At 48.4% G+C, this 25,938-nt stretch overlaps 1 protein-coding gene across 1 annotated transcript; it reads right to left on the reverse strand.

Moving 5' to 3' along the window:
* Positions 1 to 6,708: 6,708 nt before the first annotated feature.
* Positions 6,709 to 16,559, reverse strand: LOC309825435 (uncharacterized protein C2orf72; the record flags this gene model as incomplete). Its single annotated transcript, XM_082658972.1, has 3 exons — positions 6,709 to 9,162; positions 12,085 to 12,198; positions 15,956 to 16,559. 3 exons carry the CDS (start codon positions 16,557 to 16,559, stop codon positions 9,023 to 9,025), a joined length of 858 nt encoding a protein of 285 aa, XP_082515098.1. The 3' UTR covers positions 6,709 to 9,022.
* Between the last annotated feature and the right edge of the window lie 9,379 nt (positions 16,560 to 25,938).

Here is a 25,938-nt window from a genome sequence, read left to right on the forward strand (position 1 = left end):
AATAAAATTTGGTTTATGACACACTTGAGCGTATGTGTGAATTCTTTTTTTTTTTTTTTTTTTTAACTCTTGTGGCCAAGTTTCATGACATGTGAGATCTTAGTTCCCCAACCAGGGATCCAACCCGCGCCCCCCTGCTTTGGAAGTGTGGAATCTTAACCACTGGACTGCCAGGGAAGTCCCAGGGCATGTGTGAATTTTTTTTAAATTAGTATTCTTAGGCTATTGTTGTTAAAATATATTAAATATAATTATTAAACACTTTTCAAGAAACTGTAGCTCAGATTGAAAGACACTCACCTTGGAGGTGTGCATGAAAAACAAACAGATTGAGTGCGTGGGAGTATTATTTTACAGAGGCACTTTGGCTGATCCGTCACATAAAGATAATTGTGCGCCCCACACTCCTAAAAGAATCAGACACAAACGCTAACAGGTAACGGGAATGAGTGAAGCAGGCCGAGTGTAAGAAAACACCAGCTCAGCAGGATGGTGCACGGCAACTGACACTAGTGTCAGGGAAGCAGTAGGGGGTGATGGTGACTGTGACAGAATGAAGGGTGATGCCGCATCTAAAGAGAGCCATGGCTACTCAGCGCCGACAGTGTTGCAGTGCCAAATGCAGGGCTACTGTCGTGAGAGCTTCTGATTTTTCCAAGAAAAGCCAGAAATCGGAATTTTGTGTGAAATCCTCGGAATTGTACATGTTGGCAAGTTGGGTGAAATGGGTGAAGGGGGTGGAAAGGTACAAACTTCCATTTATAGGATAAATCAGTCCTGGGGATGAATGTACAGCATGACGACTTACAGTTGTATATTGGAAAGTTGCTAAGAGAGTAAATTTTAAAAGTTCTGATCACAAGAAAAAATTGTAACTTGGTGTAGGGACGGATGTTAACTAAACTTAGGGTGATAAGCAGTTCACAGCATACACATATACCAAATCATTAGGCTGTACACCTAAAACAAATACAATGTTATATGTCAATTATATCTCAAAAAAAAATGTTGGCAACTAATTCTAAATGTTTTAAAGCAGAGAGGTGGCCAGTTTGCCATCTCTGCTCTTCAAAAAGAAGACATTCTCTATGGAAGGACGATTCTGTCTCTGGCTGGGACGCTGAGCTTGTAATTGCCACAGTCTCATCTGAGCCCCATGGGAGCCCTCTGAGAGGTCCCTCTCTTCTTGGACATTCTGCTGTCCCAGGCCTCTGGCTTCTCCCTCTCCATTCCATTCTGCACTCTTTAGTCAGAGCAATCTTTTTCCAAATTCAACTCTGACCACGGCCTCTGCTCCTTGAAACCCCGAGTCCCCATCTTGGGCTCTATTCTTCTGCTTTGTTCTTCCCTGTTTCTGTGCACGGGCTTCTTCTCACTCCCCGTTCTCGCTGTGGGAGTGCAATGCCTCGGATTGCTATGGACAAGGTGGTGGCCCTAAAATGTACCCCTGCAGCCCTGCCCTCTCTCCAGAGCATCAGACTCACACACCTACCAGGCATCTCTGCTTGACGCTCCTTAATTCAACGACCTCAAAGCTGCATACATTGAGGCCCCACCCCCCACCCCCGCTGCATGTGTGTCTCCTGCCTTGATCCCAGTGTGATGAAGGGCATCCATCAGCTACTGAAGCAGGGCCCCCAGGGAGAGGGTGGGTAGAGGGCACCATAGACTGTTCTGTCCCCCCAACCTGGTCTGCACCAGATATGGTCCTCCCTAATCTCTCTCACACCAGCCCAGCCTCCCATCTCACTCCATCACCCACTATTCATCTCCCCCTCTTCTTTCCTGGCCGCAACAGTTCCCAACAGCCTTGACTTCCTGCTCACCATGGCACAATTCTCCAGGCCATTCTTCACAGCTAGCCTGGAGCACTACCCAAAACAAGGAAGGCAGGGACTGTCTCCTCCAAGCTTCTCCAGGACTTTCATCCAACCCTGCTTACCCTCCATCTTTATGTCCCACCCCTCTGCCCTGTGTGCCACACTCTGGCCATCCTGAACTGCTCCGATTCCCAAAAAGGCTGTGCGGGCATGGTACCTTGTCTCTGACCTCAGTACCTGCTCTCTGCTCTGTCTTCAAGGCCTCTTCCCCTCATCCCCAGCACCTCCTCCAGGAAGCCTTCCTTGACCACCCCACCATGTGTCCCGTTACAGCCTTTACCCACACAGCTATAATCATGTCTTCTTGCCTATGTCCCAACTGAACAAGGAACTACTCAAGGGCACAGTCACATCTTATTCATCTTCGTGTCCCCTAGAGTAACTAGTACAGGGTCAGGCACATAGCTGGTGCTCAATAAATATTTGTTGGATGAATGGATCAACACAGGGTCAGTTAGTTATTGGCACAAGGCTAGAACTCAGACCAGTGTCTCAGAAACCCCTGCCCTCTCCAAGACTCTGAAATGTGCTCTTTTTAGAGGACACTTAGGACACAGTAAAACCACAGAAAGAATTCTTACCCAGTGCTCTGTTCATAAACAACTATCTCCCTCCAAATACAGGAATAACCCAAAAGATCTCAAAACCCAAACGAGGTCAGCTGTGGGCTCACACAGATACGCGCTAGGCGGGGACCTCTGTCAGGGTGACGGGAGGAAACCGTGACCCTGATTTTTCTTTGCGGATGTGCCCACCTTGAGCAGGATTCAGTCCGAAGCTTCGCCGAAGCACCTCCCTGGCCCGCGCGGCGCCCTCTAGTGGTCACAGCGTTCCCCAGAAGGCAGAGCACATGGGAAGGGGCGAGCGCTCTATGACCACCCACCTCTACCCACCCTCATCCCCTCAACCCGCGAGCCTTCTGGCATTTGAATCCTGGGTCTTAGGAGGGCTCGGTCTCCTGTTAAGGACTGGGCTCGACTGCTTTTTGAGCTGCACAGCGATAAGGTGGAAAGGGCGGTGTCGGTGCCAGGACACCAGGGATCAAATCCCTGTTGCACAGCAGCCCTGGGGTCACCTGAGCCCTGCTGTAGAGGGGGCTGGTCCACCTACCTGGCGCAGCTTGTGAGGGGAGGTGCTCTAATCAAGGGCTTGGCATAGAACAGCGCGGAATAAAACTGGCCACGAGGCTAGTGGTTGCTTCCTGTACAGCACGCCGGCCACGTGCTTTCAGAGTAAAAGCGTTTATTCAGGGAGCAGAAACATGAAACGCAGACGGTGACTCGGGCCTCCCGTAGGTATGTGCTTGGTTGGAGGGAAACGCCCAGCTGGGGCTGTAATTGTTTTGGATGGACTGAGGCACGAAAGAACCCGGGAAGCCATCGGAGACGCTGGGCTCTCTTCCCTCTAAGGACAGTGTCCAGGAGGGCAACGCCTATCATGGGCAACCGGAAGTCTGCCCTGGATGAAGTGATGCTGGAAGCCACTGTTCCCTCGCTGGGGGAGGGGTGGCTGGGGGCGGGGGGAGGGTCTATGATGACCAACCAGCTCTGGGCAAGTGGCCAGGGGTGGGAGGAGCCACAATGAACCCTCAAGGGAGACATCCTGCACTCTGGCTGTCCTATCTAGTGGCTACTAGACCCAGGTGGCCACTTGAAATGTGGCTAGTGCAACCCAGGAACTGATTTTAAATTAAAATTGTATTTTATTGACATTTGAAGACTGGTACCCAATTCAGTCATTGGAAAACTTTTTAAGTATCTTTGGAACAATTGAGGATGTGAATCTATTTTTTCAACTATAAATTTAATGAAATCTAAATACAGATTAAGTATATTGGATAAAAATTTAATTTCTGAATTGGCTGTAAGTGTAAAATTCTCACAGGGTTTCAGAGACGCAAAATGCCTCATTAAAGTTTTTTTTTATATTTACAGTTGAAATGATACTATTTTGGACATACTGGGCTAAATAAAATGTTCATAAAATTAATTTCACCTGTTTCTTTTGATTTTTTTTTCTAATGTGGACACTAGAAAATTTAAAGCTACCTATGTGCCTGGTAGGTTCTTCTGAGACAGGGCTGGTCTAGACTCACCCCGAGGTCTCAGTCCCTCCGCCCTCCTATTCAGGCCTGGCCCCTTGGCCTGCTTCACCATCATGGCTGCTCTTTGCTGGTGGCACGTACGGGGCCAGACCAGATCAGGGGGCAGAATCTGAAAGTGAGACCCACCCCTGTCAGGGATCAAGGGGCTGTTCTGGAGAGGGCTATGCACCTGGGACGGGGGAGGGGAGGGATGTCAGAGTGAAGGCATTCTGGGGTTAGGGTGATGATCTGAGGCAACACCCTGCTCTGAGAAGACCTTGTTAAACAGTGAGGGAGAGAAAGAACTCATGTGACAAGACAGAGACCGAGTTTCTGCAGCCAGGACTCATTCTGAGGGCTTGGCTCCAAGGACTAAGCTAAGCGCCTAATTACTCCATATAAGTGCAGAGCAGGACAGCAACAAGCATGACTTGAGACTGAACATCTGCATTTCTGCCTGAGGGTCTCTGAAATTCACTGTCTGCACTTCAGCAGGAACCCTGGCTGGAGCTGAGCAGCTCAGGGAGGAAGCCAGACAAGATTCTCTCTTTTGCCAGAGCCCTGGACCCACAGCAGCCCTAGCGCCCAGTCGCACACCATGGTCCCTTGGAGTCGAATTCCAAGATCCCTGTGAACCACAGCATGGCCCAGTGGGGTAGTCTCTGTTTCTCCTCCGTATTAGGCAGCCTCAAATAAAAGGCAACCAGAGGGCTCTGGCCCAGGGGCCAAAGGCATCAGAGGGATACGTGTGGGGTCCTGGGCGTCACCCCTGTCCTCTCCATTTCCCCTTGAACTTTCCACGTGTCAGCATATGGCAGGCTGCCCAGGCCAACTTCCTCGTCTGTCCCAATCCTTGATCCACTTACACACAAAACCAGGTCAGAAGGGGGTCATCTGGGTACAAAATAACCGGCTCCTCTACTGTGCTGGCTATGTTTGCCACCCAAACAGGACAAAGTGCAGCCTCCTGACCACAGGGGCAGCCCTGCAGCACGGATCTGCTACACTTTGAAGTACAGACTGCTTTCAGGTTCACGTGGCCACTGTCAACCTTCCCCAGGGAGGTGGGGTCCTAGGTGGTCTGCCCCCGGTAAGAGGGGCTTGTTTAGACCACAGGTGGAGGGGCCTCAGCCCTTGACCCCTTTGCAGCTTTGCCTTAAACTTTGGTTTGATAACCAAGGGATTCTTGTGCAGAAGTTCTCGTAAACAAATATTTTGAGAGGAAACTGTCACACACGTAGTGTAAAGGGTTCTCTGAGACTCCATTAAGGCCATTTTATCTCGTTAGACATTCACGTGTGCAGACACACACCCTAATAAATACCAAGTTAAATGCTATCTCTTAAAAAAAAAACCCTCTTTTTAAATATCTACTTACACTTTCCAGCTACATGTTTTCCAATCCCAGCCAATAGGGTTGTGGAGATGTCACCCAGGGCAGGACTGAGGGACTTTAGGCCAGACGATTCCATTTATTATCCATGGAATTCCATTCCATCTGCCATTTAACCAGATGCCTTGCTCCCAAGGGTCCCTTCAAGGAACACTTTTATGAGAATAAAGATCCATTCCGTTTCCAATTAGCCGGCAATTAGGTACTGTTTGGTTTTATTAGATATTAGGAATTATTGATTCAAGTCAGAAGTAACACAACCACTGCCATATTAGAAAGATTAGCACCGAAGGGCCCACACGGGGACCTGACTGGAGGCCCCTCACCGATGGCTCCTGGTACCACTGACCTAATTCTGCCCTCAGACAGGCCCACCCCAACCTTTGTGCCTTGTAAAGGGTCCCTAGAGGAGAGACCCACTGCCAAAGCCATCCCTTCTGCTACCTAGCTCTTCTGTCTGCTAGAAGACGGCAACATTTCCAGAAAGGATGGGGCGTATCTTAGCCATTCTCAAGGAAGCAAAGATGGGTCTCAGTCTCGTTTAACATTTGGGAGGCAGAACCCAAATCTCAGTAAAGAAAGACCTCTCTTCAACTATTCACAGCAAATACTGAAGGTAACGAAAAAATAATGAGTAAACCACCCTTTATACCAGAGGCTTGCAAACTCACTTGCCCACCTGGACCAGGACCAGGCAATGGCATATTCAGATGAAGAGAAGCAGAGGAGTGGCAGAGGTGGGCGGGAGGGATGCAGGACACTGGAGAGGACAACATGCCCCATCCTTCACCCAGAAAACCAGCTTTTTTACATGCAATCTCCGAAGTTTCAAATGTTGGCAACAAATACAGAAGATTTTTAAACACAGCAGAGGCTACTGTCATGTGACTTCTGCCTTAGACAATTTCCTAACTTAAAATAAGCTCCCGCCCCCCCCATCAAATAACAAAACTTCAACCAAATTATTACAAAGAAATTAACAGAGAAATAGAAAAATATAGCAGCTTCAAAAATACCAGTCTTGGGGCTTCCCTGGTGGTGCAGTGGTTAAGAATCCGCCTGCCAACGCAGGGGACACAGGTTCGATCACTGGTCTGGGAAGATCCCACATGCCGCGGAGCAACTAAGCCCGGGTGTCACAGCTACTGAGCCTGCGCTCTAGAGCCCACAAGCCACAACTACTGAAGCCCGCGTGCCTAGAGCCCGTGCTCTGCAATGAGAAGCCCACGCACTGCAACGAAGAGCAGCCCCCGCTTGTGGCAACTAGAGAAAGCCCGCGCGCAGCAACGAAGACCCAATGCAGCCAAAAATAAATAAATAAAACAAATAAATTTATTAAAAAAAATACCAGTCTCCCCATTTTATCTTATTTTTTTATTTTTTAACGTTTTCATCTTTAATGAAATGACTTTGGAAATAACATTCATTTCCATGAAACCAATACTACAGTTTTTGGAGTCACAGTAAGATCCACAGAATTATATCTGTAATTAATATGAATGCCAACATTTCAAGCAGTAATTTCTGTTATACGGCAAACAAAATCAAGAAAGCAACCATCAAACAAGAGACCCATAGCTTCAGACAAGTCAAATCCCAGGATAGCGTGTGAGAACAGTTGCTGCTTCAGCGAAGGGTTTCTGGCGAAACCAATGATGAGGCTGCCAAAGGCTGTTCCCATAACAGCACCAGAATCAGCCACTCCTAGTGCTGCAGCACCTGCACCAATAAAATTGGCTGTAGTATCAATGTCTCTGCTGATTGCACTGGTCTAAAACTCCCTTTGGATTAACTGAGACACACCATTCTGGGCCCCATTAAGTCCTGAAGAGCCCTCTCCAGCCCTAGCCTCTGGTCGAGATAACACTGATGCAGAAATTGGTCTGTATGCAACTCTGGATCCAACTCGGATCAGAGCAGGGTGCAGGCGAGCTTGCGCAGGCGCACATCTTGCACTCTTCAGGGCAGCTGGAGGACTTGGTTGACAGGCAACGTGGGCTCCTCTCCTGCTTCCTCTCTTCCCGGGAGATGGCCGTGGCCGTGGTGGTAGAGGTCCAAGGAATGGGGCTCCCCATTTTAAAACAAAGTCAACAGCAATTCATTTTGTGTAGGAGGAAGTCAGCTGTATCCTTCCTGTCATCCTACCTGCCCTCACACTCATATGGACCAGGCTCCCTATTATAGAGAATAAATTGAGGCATAGAGCAGGGAGGGCCCCTCCTTAGCATCAAAGAGCTCCTCGGCCACAGGTTTCCCATTCCCCATTTGGTCGCCATCACAGCAAGAACTGAAATAACTAATACAAGTTACGTAGCATCTTGCAGAGTGCTGGGCACAACTGCACGTCTGCTGAGTGAATCATGCGTGAATGAATGAATTTAGCTGCTTCCCTTAGACAGTGCTTTCTACTTGGGAAAATCAGGAGCTGTGCTTGCCATTCCAAAGACTGGATTTCTCCAGGGGCAGGTGAGAAAGACAAGGGAGTTAATACAGAGTTCCCTCTCTGAGTGAACAGTCAGATGGTCTTCCCGGCTTTTAAGGGAACATCATTGACCCTGACTGACTCATAAACAGAGAAAAAAGGATTGAGGAACTCGGCACCTCTGGGCTTCATCTGCTTTGACCTCGGGTTAGGACCTGAGATCGAGAACAGACCCTATGCTCTTGTAATCCATACCCCTAACTTTCCTTCTGTTTGGTGCTGTGGTTAGTCCCTAGCATCTTTATTCTCAAAGAACGCGGCACAGAAAGTTAATGTCAACATGAGGAAGAAACATGGTCCTTTCTTCTCAAGAATGTGCAAAGCTATTTATACCCTGGGCCTGCAGCACAGGGACCATACTGGCTCTGGCCCTAAAGGCCCCCAGGGTGGCAATGCATCTTTATTCTGCCTTGCCCTGGGAGCCAAAGCCCCAGGAAGCCCAACTCTCTCTGCTCTGGGGGACTCTTCCTAGAATTTGACAGGGAGGAGATTGTCTCATCTACAGTTTCTCAGAGTTGCCATGATTGGCATTTTGAATGGAACAATTTTGTGCTGCTGGAGATTGCCCTGCACATTGTGAGATGCCCACTAAATTCCAGGGGTGTCCCACAGTTGCAGTGACTCTCCCAGCACACCACACATGCACACACATGCACACACACACACACAAATTTCCAATACTGCCTGGAGCGGGTAGCCTGGCCCCTGGCTGAGAGCCACTAGGCTGGTAGCGCCCTCACGTGTTTGAGAAACAGAAGACCCAAAGGTTGAGTGACAGGTCCAAGGCTCCCCTCTCAGATCTGATGATTTCTAGTCCAGCTGCTCTTGAAATGATGGATACTCATGCAAACAATCATGGGATGTCACAGCACCGCAGAACCTCAAAGCAGATAGCCAGCTGTCTCAATGGCATAGAGAAACCACGGCACAGAGAGAAAAAATAACCCCACAGTGACCAGAGAGTGAGCAAATGCGAGGGGGGGGGCAGATTCCCGGAGGATACACTTTCTTAGGTCCTGCTTAGCTTAGTAAGTCCCGCTGCTTGGCTGGTAACAGGTCAATGCAACAGCCCCCTGGAAGGTGGGGTTTTGTAGCATCCCAAGGTCAACATGGAGGCAGGGTAGCTCAGTGAGAGCCAGCCCCCTGTCTGTAGGTTAGAGCCGGGGCAGCCACGGGTCCAGCCTTCATCTCAAGTCTCCGGCGGGCTCAGTGGGAGTGGAGGCAACTCTATCACAGGCTACTGAACCCTTTCTGGGATCCTCGCAATCTCCATTGGGATATACGACTGTCAGTGCCAGCTCCTCCTCAGGATCCTGGAAGTTACCTGGAACACAAGAGAAGGAATCGCCCAATGAGAAGGTGAAGTTTATGAGGGGTAAGCTGGGAATGAAAGGGAAGGAGTTGGCCCCAGTGACTCTCTACTTTAAAAACACAACAAAATACGTAGCGAAAACCTTAAAAATGTACATACCCTTTGACCCAGCAATTCCACTTCTAGGATTTTATCCTAAGGAAATAATTAGGAATAATTAGTGGAACTGCTCCAGCCATCTTGCTACCAGCATACGGATGGAAACAGCACTGAGGACGGCCCAGCAAAGAGAAGGAAAAAACCTGGGTCCTTGAAAGTGTTGCTGGACCCCTAAATCAACCAGCCCTGAAACTGACTCCACCTCTAGACTGTCTTTTAGGTGAGATGATGAATTCCTCGTCTGCTTCTGCTAGTTTGAGTCATGGCTTCTTTACCTATAGCTGAGAGCATCCTAACTGATTCGATATCTGACAAAGGGATTGGCTGAGTAAACTGTGGCTCAGTCACATTATGGGATTCAGGCATTAAAAATGACGTACAGGGCTTCCCTGGTGGAGAAGCGGTTAAGAATCCGCTTGCCAATGCAGGGGACATGGGTTTGATCCCTGGTCTAGGAAGGTCCCACATGCCGTGGAGCAACTAAGCCCGTGGGCCACAACTGCTGAGCCTGCGCTCTAGAGACCGCAAGCCACAACTACTGAAGCCCACGTGCCGAGAGTCCGTGCTCCGCAACAAGAGAAGCCACCACAATGAGAAGCCCGTGCACCGCAACGAAGACCCAAGGTAGCCAAAAATAAATAAATAAAAATGATGTATAAAATTCCATAGGACTGAATGCACACACACACACACACACACACACACACACACACACACATACACAAGTAAAATTCAGGAAATCTGAGTAAGGTCTGTGGATTGTTTCAATGTCAACACCCAGGCTATGATATTATCCTATAGTTTTGCGACATGTACATGGGGGAAAACAGGGCAAGATGTACACAGGATCTCTTAATGTGATTTCTTACAATTGTGTAATTGTGTAATCACATGCAATTAATTGTGTAAGATTAATTGCATGTGAATCTACGATCACCTCAAAAAAAAAAAGATGAAAGATGTTGACATATAATTATCGCTGTGGAATGCTGCACAATCACAGTATGCTATTGATAAAGAAAGCAGATTCTAAAACAGTGTATGTAAATGTATGTATGTATAATCTGCTATTTATTATGTATATTATAAATGTTTATGTATAGCCTGCACACGCAATTTGCATTTAATACATTCACTTCTACATGAGACTAAACAATTTGGTATATGCTACAGAGAGAGGTGATCAAAGAGTTACATAAAGTTGTTTATGGGGACTTCCCTGGTGACACAGTGGTTAATAATCTGCCTGTCAATGCAGGGGACACAGGTTCGAGCCCTGGTCCGGGATGATCCCACATGCCGCGGAGCAACTAAGCCCCTGAGTCACAGCTACTGAGCTTGTGGTCACAACTACTGAAGCCCACGTGCCCTAGAGCTTGAGCTCTGAAACAAGAAAAGCCACCGCAATGAGAAGCCTGAGCACTGCAATGAGGAGTAGCCCCTGCCTGCCGCTACTAGAGAAAGCCCAAGCGCAGCAAAGAAGACCCAACGCAGCCAAAAAAAAAGAAAAAAAAAATGTTTATGATTCCTTTGCTTTTTTTCCCCTTTAGTTTCCAGATACATCCAAAATGATGATGGAGAGGTTGACGTTAACATTTTTGCAGTTAAATATATTAAAATGTGATGTATTTTGCAGATGATTTATATATTATATAGAAGTGAATTTATTAATATTTAAGTAGTACAAGGCAATATAAATAGATAGCTAGATGGACAGACAGACAGAATGGTCTACCCAAATTATAGTTGACTCTGAGTGGGGGAATTAAATGAATGATTTTTAATATTTGTGTTTCTTCTTTTGTATTTTTTGAGCTTTCAATTGTGTAGACAGAATTCTAAGACAGCCCCCAAGATTCCCATTCCTTGGTGTGCTTATCCTGCATAATCCCCTCCTTTGAGTGTGGGTGGGGCCTGTGATTCTGATGAGATAGTCATGCCATAGATCTGGGTATGTGACGAAGGTAATGGGGAGTCACTCCTGTGATTATGTTATGTTATAGGAGACTGGAGATTCTCCTCAGGATGGAAGGAGCAGCTGCTGTGTATTGAGGGAGCCTGGGAGAGGAGACAGCTTCAGGGCCTCTTGGAGGTGACAGCCAGCAAGGTGGGGACCTCAGTGCTCCAGCAGGGTGCAGTCCCCCCCTAGGTGGGCTCTGCCTCTGGTCTCTCGCTGCTCCTGCAGTCCAGTCACTTCGCTATACACCCTAATCAGCGCACACCCCTGCTCAGAAGTCGCCAGGGTTCCCTATTCCTGACAGACTTGGGTCCAGGGCCCTGATGTGACTCCAACTCTCCTCTTCAGCCTCGGCCCTCACCAGTCTCATTTTGCACCTCACCCCCAGGGCACTCTTTTCTGAGCTTGACATCATGCTGTCAAGCCTTTGTTCATGGTGTTCCCTCTCCAAATCTTCCCATTTCTAAGAAAATCCCCCAACCTCCAGCTCAAAAGTCACTTGTTAAACTCCCTGGATCCTCAGGGGAGACAATGCGTTTGGCTCCAGGTGCCCCATCACCTACGTCTGGCAACTGTCTTCCAGCCCCGCCCACAACCCCTTCCCTAGTCAGACTCCTGGGGCGAGAGCCCCGATGACCCAGCCTGAGTGCCGGCTGCCTGGGGGTCAAGGCACCTCACGTTGCTCATCCCCACGTCCCGCACAAGGCAACGTCTTCGCCGATGGTGGGCCACTCCATCCCTATGGTCCACTGTGTGCACGTGACCTTAACCCCAGGCCCCCCTCAGGGTCCAGGAAGCCAGGAAGGCGACACACTCACCCTGAGCTGGGTCACTGGGGGAAGTGCCATCTGGGTCCTTCCCCCGGCTCCAGGGACCCCAGGAAAAGCATGCCAGCAGTCCTGGGAGGCCGGGTCTCTCCCACGCTCCTTCTGCTAGAAAGAACACAAGGTCCAAGAGGCAGTGGGGTCAGATGGGGCATGACACGACTGAGAGACTTTCTGTTCAGCCACCCAAGAGCTTCAACTGTCAACTGCCCTAGTTTTAACTGCCTGATTAAAAAAGAAAGATTCTGATTTGCAAAAGGGGGTAGGTTTTTGAGCTTTAAAAAACAAACAAACAAAAAGAAAGACTGCTTTTATATACCTATTACCTAATTTCATCTTTGCAAAAACTCTATGTAGGTACCATGTTGGAGAAACTACAGTAACAAAAATGACATGAAATTAATTACAATTACATAGCACCAAAGAAAAAACTCAAGAAGCAGTAATTGCCCCCCTACCCCCGGATTTGTAGTTCAAACTATTTTTTAAATTTTATTGAAGTTTAGTTGATTTACGATGTTGTGTTAATTTCGGCTGTACAGCAAAGTCACTCAGTCATACATATATATACTTTTTTCATATTCTTTTCCATTCTGGTTTTTCACAGGATACTGAATATAGTTCCCTGTGCTATACAGTAGGACCTTGGTGTTTATCCATCCTATATACAGTAGCTTGCATCTGCTAATTCCAAACTCCCAATCCTTCCCTCCCCCACCCCTCCTCCTCCTTGGCAACCATAAGTCTGTTCTCTATGTCTGAGAGTTTGTTTCTGTTTTGTAGGTATGTTCATTTGTGTCGCATTTAGGATTCCACATATAAGTGATAACATATGGTATTTGTCTTTCTCTTTCTGACTTACTTCACTTAGTATGATAATCTCTAGTTGCATCCATGTTGCTGCAAATGGCATTATTTCATTCTTTTTATGGCTGAGTAATATTCCATTTTGTGTATATATATATATATATATATATATACATACACACACACAATGTGATATATATATATCACATCTTTATCCATTCATCTATCAATGGACATTTAGGTTGTTTCCATGTCTTGGCTATTGTACATAGTGCTGCTATCAACATAGAGGTGCGTGTATCTTTTCGAATTATAGTTTTGTCTGGGTATATGCCCAGGAGTGGAATTGCTGGATCATAGGGCGACTCTATTTTTATTTTTTTGAGGAACTCCATACTGTTTTCCATAATCGCTGCACCAATTTACATTCCCACCAACAGTATAGAGGGCTCCCTTTTCTCCATACCCTCTCCAACATTTATTATTTGTAGACTTTTTTGCGGGGGGGCCACGCAGCATGTGGGATCTTAGTTCCCCTACCAGGGTTCAAACCCGCGCCCCCTGCATTGGAAGTGAGGCATCTTAACCACTGGACTGCCAGGGAAGTCCCTATTATTTGTAGATTTTTTAATGATGGCCATTCAACTATTCTTGAAATGGCCATCAAACTATTTCTTAATAGAAATAGAATTAATCTTTTTTGATAATCACACACAAAACAATTACACGTCGATTCGAGTTTCCTTATTATAGTACCACCTCAGTTATCTGGGGATTTACTTGAGATCCCTAACCATCTGGAATAAGGTCAACTGGAACAAAGTTTTAAAAAAGGACTCCGGAGAGCCAAGACACAGAAAATCCTTTCTCATAATTCTTCACTTGGGGCCAATTTACTCTTAATCTGTACCCAATTCTAAAAAGATTGGGTCCTTGTTTTTCAACCAAAATGCATCTGAATTAAGCATAAACTGGGTAAAAGAGCACTACCAAGAGGCAGGCAACCTACAAGTATAAGAATAGGCATCAGACAGTGAGAAAGAGACTGGAAAGCTCCGCAAGCACTAGCAAAACCTCAGGAGCATGAATCCATGGTGCAACCCACCGCAAAAGCCTGGAAGAAATTACTGGACAATGAGTTATAATTACACCCGTGACCTTTAGTCATTAACGAAAGGTTTCATGTTCAGTATGTTTTGATAAAAGTACAATCGACTTTAACACAATATATAGAATGATTCCCTTGCAAAATGTTAAAAATTTGAAATGTTAGTGTTTAAAAAGAGGCAAGGATTCTGCATGCCAAGCAGGGTGTCAGGAAATGGGAATACAGTGGTGATTAAACTCACAAGGGAAAGTGACAAAACCATGCAGAAGCAGGTACGGGTTTCATTTGTGAACTTGCAAATGAGAGTGGGCGGGTCAGGGAAGGCTTTCTGGAGGAGGAAGTCCAGTTCTGAATGGTGAGATGGGATTGGTCAGGAAAAGGAGGATGGAAGAAAAGGCTTTTCTCTCTGAGGCAACTGCAATGTAAAAAAAGTTTAGGAGCCCAGAGCAAGCTTGGCTCTGGGGAATTAAAAGTTGTTCCCTGGGGGTGGGGGATGGGGGGTGGTGGGATGAACTGGTAGATTGGGACTGACATGTATACACTAATATGTATAAAATGGATAACTAATAAGAACCTGCTGTATAAAATAATAAATAAAATAAAATTCAAAAAAAAAAAGTTGTTCCCTGGGAATAAGAGATGTCTAAGAGACAAAGGGCTCAGAGAATTTCTAGGCACAGGCTCATTAGGGGACAGAAAATTTTCCCCATCGGGCCAGGTCAGCAAAGGTGCTGGCAGCAACAACCCGAATGACAGTCCACCTCAGGACGTTCTCCATGTCTTTCAGAATGCTGGTCCTTGAGTTTCAAATTTAGCTGGCTTCCTCACAGACTCAACAGAAGAGTTGCGGGAAGGGGAGGAGAAGGTTAGGGCAGGCTCCACAGCTGAGATGAATGGTCTTCACCTAGGCAGGCCACGCTGGCAGGTAAGTCTGTGACATTTGCGACATCAGAAGTACCAGGTCTCCTTGCAGGAAAAGCCCCACCCCCGACCCCTGTAAGTCTGGCATCACCCAGTTGCTGAGTTAACACACCAATGCCCAGGGAGGCGGAACACAGCCTCTGTCGTCATTAACTCTTTAGCAAGAAGGTTGGCAGAGGCTGGAAAGCTTGGAGGGCGGCAGGTGCTGGAGAGGAGTGGGGGGAAGGAAGCTAGAAGCTAGAAGCTAAATCACTCCGGCTTTTCACCGCTTTGCCAGATCCAGCTGTACTTAACATCCATATTTTAATCTCGGGGCACTGGAAACCTTCTGTAAAACCCTGTGTATCCGGATGGACGAGGTTCTGACCCTTTTGCTGATGGCAGCAGTCACTGGGGCTGGGAGAAGACCCGTACTCCCCTCCCCACACTTCAGGAGAGTGGGGAGGGAAGCGAGGGAGACACTGCAGTGGGTAGCCAAGAAGGACTGGTAAACTCTAGGCCCTCAGTCCCTCACATCCTTTCTCCCCTCACCTCCAAGTCCCCGGCATTTATTCCTTGCCTTCTTTTGACCCCGCGGCGTTTCACCGTCGCGTCTCTAGCGCATCCCTAGCTGTGAGCGTCCTAGAAGCTCCTGGCACCGAATATCCCCCTAGTCCCAATTTTGTCCTCCTCCCACCTTGAAACTGGTGCATCCCAAGGCTTTCCCGTCTCCTCCTCCCCTCCCCCCCCCAATCCCAGATCTGTGCCCAGCTCAGTCCAGCCCTCTTTCCACCAACCTCCCCTGCCTTCTGCTTGCCCCCTCGGCTTTCCTAAGCACTCAGAATCCCTTGCACTCAGGATCCACCAGGGACAGACTCGGCCCGTTGCCCAGGGCCCGCTCCGCCCTACCTGGGAGGCCTAGTGCTAGGCACCTCCTCTCTCCTGGCCTCAGTTTACCTCGGTGTACCATGAGGGGGGAGCTGGCCAAAAAAGCTGGCCTTCCCCCAGCCGCCGCCCGCCCACGCCGTCCGGGACCTAGAGCCCACTCACCTGGTCGCAAGCGCCCGGCGGCTTGCAGGGCCCTGCAGGCGGCCGCCTGAACAGTGAAGTTGGAAGCCGGGTGGCCGGGGCAGTAGGCAGCCGCCTGCACCGGGCCTCCAGCCTGGCGGCCGAATACCGTGCGCAGCAGCGCCTCCAGTAGCCGCAGCTCCGGAGCCACCGCGTCCTCGGGCTCCGCCTCGGCCACCAGCACCCCGACCAACGCCGCGCCGGGCCGCCGCCGGCTGCGCACGTCCCGCAGCATCTCCCGCAGGTGGCGCCGCGGCTCCCGGGCTGCCAGCGATGACGCGCGGCACAGCACGAAGACCAGCGGTGAGCGGATGGCGCGCGCCCGGGTCGCGGGCACCTTCTGCGCCCCCGGCGCCCCGGGCCCCGCGCCCTCGGCCGCCTCGCCGCCCGGCTTGCCCGCGGCTTGCTGGGGCGGGAACACCGCCCGGGCGAAGTCCCACAGCAGCGCGCGGCTCTGCTCGCGCTCCCACAGTTCTCCCACCAGCAACACCTGCCCGCAGCCGCCCGCCGCCTCCACCAGCGCCTGCAAGGGCGGCTCAGCCGCGCGCGCGGGCCGAGCAGCCAGCGCCTCCAGCTCGCGCTCCATGGTCGCCGCCTCCCGCCTTCTGCGGCCGCTGCTGCCCTGCCTGGCCAGCTGCCTGCCTCTCGAGGGGGCAGCGGCAGCGGCGGCGGCGGAGACGGCGGCGGCGGCGGCCGGGAGGACACGCCCCCGAGGGCTGCGCCCCGCCCGGCCCCCGGCCCATGGGCCGGGATCGCCCAGCTCTAGCCGGCTGCTGGGCGGGAGCGGAGGCTCTCCCCCAGGCCTCTAATGGTGGCGCCTCCCGCAGTCCCTGCGGCAGACGCGGGGAAACTGAGCCGTTCATCCATCCATCCACCCATCCATCCATCCAACATTTATTGAACACCTACTAGGTGTACAGGACCCGAAGGTAGAGGAAGACAGAAAATTATTATGTGAGCAAATGGACCTTCACAAGCTAGATAGGTCTGAGGCCTGGAGCAGATAGATTTCTGAGTTCTCATGGTTCGGGGACAGGAAGTTTTGGAGGCCGGGCTGCCGGTGACTGCTGCTTTGAAGTGAAGTTGGCGGGTGGGGCAGGGCACCAGATAAGGGGGTAATGAGGTGAGAAAAGAAGGGAAGCAGGGGTCTCTTCTGTTACTTCTGTCCTTGACTCACCTTTTGGGCCTTCAGCATTTAGAAAACGAATTGAGGGCTCATTGTTTCAACAAGTCCTCATGACCTGCAGGGCATTGTCCTCCGCACTGGGAAATGGAGGCAGATCGTGTTGCTCCCTGTGGAACGGAAAGTCTAGGGGGCAGATGCGGGGCACGGATGGTGTTCTGATCTATGTGTGCAGGAGGGGGACAAGAGGATGTCAGTAGGCCAGGTCAGAAGCAGGAATGCATTTCCTTTCATTCTAAGGGTCTAAGTCAGCTTCGTCCGATAAAACATTTGGTGGTGATGGAAGTGTTTTATATTATCTGTACTGTCCAATGCAGTAGCCACTAGACATATGTGCTATTATGGAGCACTTGAAATCTGGCTAGTGCAAGATTTAGATTTTATTTCATTTCAATTAAGTGTAAATAACCACATGAAGTGAGTGGCTAGGGCATTGGGCAGCGCTGGTCAACGCTCTTTACCTCTCCTCTATTACTCGGTATAGACCAAAGGCCCCTTTGGGTCAATAACTTGTTAATACTCAGCTCTCTCCTTCACCGTATAACCCACAATCTGCTCTTGTAGTTACTGTGTTTCCTGCCCCCTGTAATTATGTTGAAACATCTCCTCCTGGAGAGTTTGTATGTCCATTCAATAAAGCAAACCTTTTCTGAGCACCTCCTGTGTGCAAGAAGTGGGGATTCAAACATATCCAAGCAGCTCTGCCCTAAGTCTGATCATCCTACAGTGGTATAGCCAATGTTGGGGGGAAGGACCCCATATCTTTGTTGTGGGCTTTGTTGTGCCTCTCTATACCATCTCTGCCCATGATGGATATCCAGGGGCTTGGGTGGGAAAAACACAAGATATGGAGCAAGAAGCCCTGGGCTGGAGTCAGGTTGGGTTCCAGCACCAGCTCAGTGATTCAGTCAACCAATCTGTATTTATGGAACATCTCTCTACCATGCACTGTGCTGGTGCTGGGAAGACAGCTGTGAACAGGCCAGGTTCCTTTGTGGAGCTGACGGTCTAGTGGAGGCTGGGAGAGAAAGACGAGAAACAAGTAAATTCATAAATAACAGCTTCAGACAGTGGTTGGTGCAATGAAAAAAATAATGCAGGGCTGACACTATGGTAATGTGCTTGAGATGCTGGCCCATTCCCGTGCAACCCTGAAGATGCCACGGAAGCAAGAAGGAGGTTGAAGAGGACTGAGAAACAAACCTAAAAACTATGAGACGGGCCCTCCCCCACCCTACCTTCCTGGAGGCCGCAGGTGGTTGGGTTGTGGTGTGTGGGAGAGAAACAGAAGTCCTTTCCAGATGATCCTCATCTTCTAAAGTTAAAACAATATGTGTGTGTGTGTCTGTGTCCAGAAGAATATATTCAAAAAGTAGTCATACTCATCTCTAGATAGTAAGAATGACAGGTAATTTTTATTTTGTCCTTTTTGCTTATCTGTATTTTCTAACTATATAAAATAAATGGGATACCTTTGTTATAAGAAAACAATGAAAGCTATTAGTTTAATCAGATTTCTGGAAAGTATAAGCCAGGACAGATTTAATCAATAAATGAATTAAGATTCATTTCAGCTGCTAATGACACAGACTACAAATAACAGTGGCATAAACACAATGAAAGTTTATTTTTCTCTCTTGTAGAAGTTTGGAGGTGGACAGTTTATGGCTGATGTAGTAGCTCTGTTTTACTAGGTCTTTGAAGACTCAGGTTGCATTCCAGATCACTATTCCGCCATCTCTTCTTCATGATTCAAACGCGCAGCTAAAGCTCCAGTCATTACCTCTGTGTTCCAGGCAGCTGGATAGCAGAGGGCTGAGGAAGGAACAAAATTCAATCGACTTCAGATTTCTTTAATAGTAACACTGGATTTAAGAAGATAGGGACTGTCCTGGCGGTGCAATGGTTAAGACCCTGCACTTCCGCTGCAGGGGGCACAGGTTCTATCCCTGGCTGGGGAGCTAGGATTCTACATGCTGTGTGGTGCAGACAAAAAAAAAAAAAAAAAAGATAGTTGAATAATATTTTTAAAGTATCAAAGAGAAAGAACTTTGAAGCTAGATTTTGCTAAATTATCAGGCATATACAGGAGATAACGCCTTTATCACATACAGCCGCTCTTTGAAAGCACCGTTAGAGGAAACATTCCAACAAGAAGAGAAATAAATACAGGTGTGCTCAACAATAGGGAATAAGAGGGATTAAATCACTTGTTTAAATTATTCTTGTCTAAGTAAACGGTGCACTGTGGTGCCTGCAAAGCACAGCTCGGGCGGGCAAAGCTGGGAGGGCGGCAGAGTGGCTGGGAGCCCTACCAGGTAAGTGGAAAAGGAATTGGCCCCATTTGGTTACCTTTCTGAGGAAGAGAGGAAAACTTATCAGCTGATTAGAGAGGAACTCTCAGAGGTGCCAGTGTTTTTGTTTTGTTTTGTTTTGGCCGCACTGCACGGCATGGGGGATCGAACCCGTGCCCTCTGCATTGGAAGTGCAGAGTCTTAACCACTGGACCACCAGGGAAGTCCCTGTGCTGGTGTTTTTGTACTTTCTCGTGAGGCTTGTCTAAAACCAACACGCTCTGCCTCTCCAGCTATTTATTCTCTGGCTCTAAATTTCCAGGTAACAATACCAAACTTTCCAGTGGTGGGTTGGAGGGTAGATCAGACAGCGGGTGGGGCATTAAACAAAGGTCAGAGTCCAGGGCTAGTGAAGTTTATCTTTACCTGTATTATTTACATGGCAAAGGTTCAGGTAGTAAATTAACACGAAATTACAAAGACCTTAGGAAAAAGGCAGGATGCCAAGGATATTTCTTCCCCCCCTCTGTCCATGCCCTAAAAATCATAAAACAACCAGGCTTTTTTCTTGTTTCTCTGGTTTATCAATGGAGATGTAAAGTGAAACTGGGATTTCTGAAACAGTTTGCTTCTTCATGTTCACTCAAGCAGAACTTGGGAGGAAGAGTGACAGAAAAGTGCTGATTTGGAAAACAAGGAGTAGTCTTGGTTGAGTTGCTTTCTTTCGCCTCTCTTCTCCCTCTCTTTCATCCTATTCTCCTTTTCTTCCTTCCCCTCCCCTCCCTTCCTTCCGCTCCCCGTTTCCCGTGTCCCCACCGTTTCCTTTCTCCCTTATCATCACTCTTCCTTCCCTCTTTCTTTCCTCTCTTTTGTCCTTCCACACTCTCTTTTCTCCCCAAGACAATTGTTTTGGGAGCTGCGAGGAAGGTGGGACCTGGGGAGACTGTATGGGCTCCCTGGTGAGACAGATAGAGGAAAAGAGATCTTAAATGTGACGAAGACCATGGAGGGAAAGGAAATTGGGGGAGCCCCTGGACCACAGAGGAATGAGGTTGGGGTGGGAGGAGGCATGGGAGGACGTTCAAAGCCTGGGTCCAACGAGGAACTGTGGGCCCCATGGTGGAGCAGCCCCCTCTGACAGGGACAGGGTAAAGGGACAAATTAGGTAATTAAATAGGTAATCCCACTAGGGGATTGTAAGTAAACAAAAAGTATGGGAGACCCCTGGAAGTTAATGATCACTCAAGAAAGAAGGTTTGCTTAGCAACAAAACTGTGCAACAGAAGCGTGAGACATGCCCCCAAACAATAAAACAATGGTGGCATGAGACCCACATCCTGCCCAGTGAGCTCAGTAAGTTAATGATCCCTAGGACATGTTCTCTGCACACATAAAAACACAATAATTTATGGAAAGGTGACATTTCAAAGTGAAAGACCCTCATTGTACTGAGACCTGAAATAGTTTTTCATAGCGCCACGACACTCTTGGCTTGACCATGTAGGGACAAGAAAACTCCCTTGCCCAACCTGGAGAAGGAGCTGATGATGGAAGTGTGATGTCTATTCAGGAATGAGGAAGAGGGGGGTCTTTTCCCCCTCCCCACTTTTCCTTTGATTATAAAGCTGTAGCCCCCTAAGTTCTTGGGGTGGTACCCTCTCACCCTCACAAGCATCCTATTGTAATAAGTCATTTCTTATCTGTTACTTTGCCTCTCACTGAATTCTTTCTGTGCTGAGACATAAAGGACCGGAGCTCCTTGGAGCCCCCCGCAGCACCACCTAGCCGTTTCACCTCTGTGTCCTGCCTGCTGGATGACAAGACAGGGCACCAGTGTGCTAGGACTTCATTTCCTCATTGTTGGGGAAGAAAAGGATTCCTTTCCTCCATTCTGGGTTCTTTGGCTGGTTCAGTAATTAAATCGACAGACAACAAATTAATAGGAGAAAAACAAATTGAATTACGTGCATACCGGAGCGCCACAAAGACAGGAGATGCAAAGGCAGTTGGGCGATGGAGGCTTACCTGCCATCCTGAGCTGAGGAAAGGGTTAGGGGCCTGGGGCTCCGGAGGGGAGGAGGGCCATTCACAGGAAGATGAGGAGAGCAGGTGGTTGGCAACCAGATGTTTGCCCTGCCATGCAGGTGAGTCTTTCAGATTAGAAAAAAAGTTATCTCTGGTAATAGCTGTCTTTTTGGTACAGGCTTCCTTTTTAAAATCTTTTAGGCAGTTAAGGGAGAGGAAGGACTTCCCTGGCAGTCCAGTGGTTAAGACTCCATGCTCCCAAAGCAGGAGGCATTGGTTCAGTCCGTGGTTGGGGAACTAAGATCCTGCATGCCGCATAGTGTGGCCAAAAAAAAAAAAGAGGAGAGGTTAAAAGCTTCCCCTAAGTCTGCTGGGTCTTCATTGCCTTCACCTCAAAATAATCCACACGCCAAAGTGGCACATTTTGGGGTGGCATATTCCGCTTCCCTTCATCGAATACCTGGCCAGGACTGGTTCCCATAAGGGCACTGGGAGTGCAGATCTGTGTGACAGCTGGTGTCCTTCTGGGGGTTAAGCATCTCAGTTTTCCCTGAACTCTAGGGGTCTAATGAAGGTTTGTTAAGAAGCCTGGGAGGGGATGCTGAGCCAGAGACCCTGGCTTAAGCCCCTACAGTACCCCTGCTGGGCCCACGATGGTTCGCTGGTGTCAGGAGGAGGAGTGGGCAGCCCCCCAGGGCACACCTGCACTGGCTGAGTGAGGGGCAGCGGCAGGGAGGTAATCCTCCATCAGTAGACACCTGTACTCAGGCCGCCCTTCAGCCATCCTATTCCATCCCTCCTCTACCCATCCACTGAGGGGCACATGGTTGAAGACCCGGGAGCAACAACTGAAAGGACATCTGTGTGAAGCGCGGGCACCAGCCAGCTCTGCTTGGCATCCAGGAGCGGCAGACAAGCTCGCCTGAGCAGGGTCTGCACGTCTGCATCCTTAGCCCAGCACAATGTGGGCAAAAGGTAGCCTCAACCTGCAACCTCAAAGAGGGCGTCTGCACCTGCTGCCGTGGCCATGGCCATGGGCTCGAGGTGACTTTGTGAGGCTCTGTCAACATCTGAGAGTCTGGTGGGGCAGAGAAGAAACAACAGCTGACCTGTGCTATAAGGACGGGGTGATCTTGAAGCCACTCAAAGTGGTCCTCCTTTAAAATCTGCCTGGCCAGATGAAGTTAGAGCTTGGGCCTGAGTCTCCCCAGATCCAGCCCTCCGGTAGAATTGTGCTGGCCAAGAGTGGCCAGAAGTGGCCAGGGACTCTGAGAATGGAATGGGACCGTACCTCCCCTAGGATATCGTGAATGTACCAACCTCGACCGACAAGGCACCCTTTACCTGCCAGGCCCCTCAAAGTCAGAGTGGATGAAAGGTCAGTAATCACAGGAGGCATCCTTATTTCTCAGCCAAGGCTCAGAGTGAGCACCCTTTACAGACTGTCAAATACAATGCCAGCTGTGTCCATGGGGCTGGACCTGAGGGCCGGTGCTCACCATGGACTCCCCGCTCCTGTACCTATACGTCTCATTCTGTGCACTTTCTCAGCCCCTTAGTCTCCAGCTGATGAGATCTAGGAAGTGTGTTTTGGGGATATGAACAGTGGGTGACTTCATGAACATTGTCCACAGGGAGCCTGGTATAGAACGAGGTGACCACTAAATATTAATCTTATGATAACATTTCTTGATCAGACCAGTTCCCAGCCAGCACTTCTCTTGCCCAGAGGGATGGATCAAAGATTCAGAAGGATGGGCTCATTGAGTGCATGGAAACACGAGTTTCATTGCCAGATCTGTGTGTTCAGTGGGACCCCTTGTTCACTATGGAAACACATGGAAGAAATTCTTTTCTGGTCTTGGAATTAAGCACCTGATTTGTCTTTTTGGGGCGGGGGCGGGGGTATGCGGGCCTCTCACTGTTGTGGCCTCTCCCGTTGTGGAGCACAGGTTCCGGACGCGCAGGCTCAGTGGCCATGGCTCATGGGCCCAGCTGCTCCGCGGCATGTGGGATCTTCCCAGACCAGGGCACGAACCCGTGTCCCCTGCATCGGCAGGCGGACTCTCAACCACTGCGCCACCAGGGAAGCCCCCGATTTGTTTTTAACCTAATGGACATCGTGAGTAAAACAGCTGTTCTTGTTTCTTTCTTTGCATGGGCTGCTAGGAAGCTCAGAGTCAAATTGTGGCTCATAACTAGCAAGTGTGGAGCACTTTCATGGCAAGCATTTTGTGTATTAATCTTATCCCTGGCTTCACATTATTCCTCCTAAGCTAATTCTCTCTTCTTCCTAATGTCCTCTGTGACTTCTTAAAAAAATATTTTATTAACGTATTTTGCAAGCAAGCTTAATTTTTTTTTCTCTATTTTTTAGTCAGGGCAAGATAAAAATAAAGATACACATAAAATATTTAAAATGTTTTCCCTTGGACTTATACTGAACTCTGTACCATTCTCTAATCTGGGGAGCTCAGGTGTTTTATCGAATTGAAAGTTTTTATTTGTCTTTGAGAATAATCATTTTGCCACCACTTCTGTGATTCCTGTGGTAGAAAGAATTTTCACCCACTTGCATTCTTTCAGAACTCCCCTTCTGGGGCTTCCCTGGTGGTGCAGTGGTTAAGAACCCCCCCTGCCAACGCAGGGTACATGGGTTCGAGCCCTGGTCCGGGAAGATCCCACATGCCGTGGAGCAGCTAAGCCCATGCGCCACAACTACTGAGCCTGCGCTCTAGAGCCCACGAGCCACAACTACTGAGCCCATGTGCCACAACTACTGAAGCTCACGCACCTAGAGCCCATTCTCCACAACAAGACAAGCCACCACAATGAGAAGCCCACACACTGCAATGAAGAGTAGCCCCCGCTCACCGCAACTAGAGAAAGCCTGCGCACGGCAGCAAAGACCCAATGCAACCAAAAATAAATTAAAAACCACAAAAAACTCCCTCCCCTTCTTCCATCTGATGTTTACTTGACACCCGACACAATAGTTATGAGCTTATCTTTATTCTCTGGATATGGAGTGAGACTCAGAAACTCACATCCTCATGGAGCTTTAGAATCCTCTTGAAGAATTCTAAGAACTTTGAGTTTTTAAGCTTTTTTTTTTTTTCCTCTTTGGGCATGGATCTGGTACAGATCAACGTCAGAAAGTCACTAGTTTGTCTGAGAGGCAAACTTGAGAAGAACAATCTGTAGTCACTGAAGCTGATCGGAGCCTCCACCGGCCTCCAGCTCCCTCAGCCATCAACACATACACCAGGGACCTGAAAACCCAGCGTGTGCTTACAGAGGAATGTATGTATTACAGTGTAATTCTGAAGGCAGTGATCAATCCCCTTCTCAGGATGTTTCTTGCAGAAGAAACAGAAAATAAAGACAATAAAAAAGAAAAAAATATCACCCACCATCCTACTATTAACAGCTAGGGGGTTAACCTTCCAGGTTTTTAACAAAGTGTTTGTTATATTCAACAAATATTTATTGAGGGCCTAGTATATATAAATCCCTGTATTATGTCTTGGAATATGACAGAATTCAAAACCAGACACGATCCGTACTCCATGCCTCCTACCATAGATCTACTCTACCATAACCCATCTGTACAGAGAGCGTCACACAGCGCACAGTGTTCGGATCTCTGCTTTTCTCATGGAACCACAGATCCTGGATATCTTTCCATGTCGACATCTATAGACTGACATTTCATTTCAAAAGGCTAAATAGTATCATGTATATGACTAACGATACTTTATTTTCATCAGTGCCCTAATGTTGGGAACTTTTTAGTACTTATAAAAAGCACCTCTGTGCACAACCGGACACATACAGGCCGTGTGCACTGGTCTTACGATTTCAAGATGCTCTTAAATCCTCCTCAGATGCACTAGTGTGGAAAATTGGCTCCAAGTCGCCCATAATCTTTCTGGCTTTTCCAGTTCAATGACTTCTGCCTGTACCTGGGTAATCATTTTGTGCAGGAAGCCTGACTTGTTCACATTCAGGTCTGGCTGACCAGGACTGCTTGGGAGATGATCGAAGAGAGCGTCTGGCTTCATCCTTATAATGGCCTTATTTTCTACAGTGACAGCATCCTCTCACACTGGTGCTAGAGATAATGATTGTACTGCCTCATCACTTCTGGTGGTGGAAGGAACCAACTCTTTTCCTATTTATGCCTTGTTTGAGACTTGGCATCCTCTTCCTGCAACATCCTGGTACTCATTAAGTGTGTATCTGAGAGATGAATGCATGAATGAACAGCTCCCGGGACTGGAGAAATGGTGTGAGTGAGGGACAGACATTTCACAAGTAGGAGGTAACAAGCAGGGGGTGGTAAGCAGGCTTGAGCCCAATAACATGGGTAAGTTAAAATGAATGTTTCAGTTTCCAGGAAGAAAACACTAGAACTGACACCAAGAAGCTTAGCTAAAAAAATTAACAGATGAAATAAATGG

The sequence above is a fragment of the Grampus griseus genome, assembly GCF_964374135.1.
Source record: "Grampus griseus genome assembly, chromosome: 7".
In the NCBI taxonomy this organism is placed as follows: domain Eukaryota; kingdom Metazoa; phylum Chordata; class Mammalia; order Artiodactyla; family Delphinidae; genus Grampus; species Grampus griseus.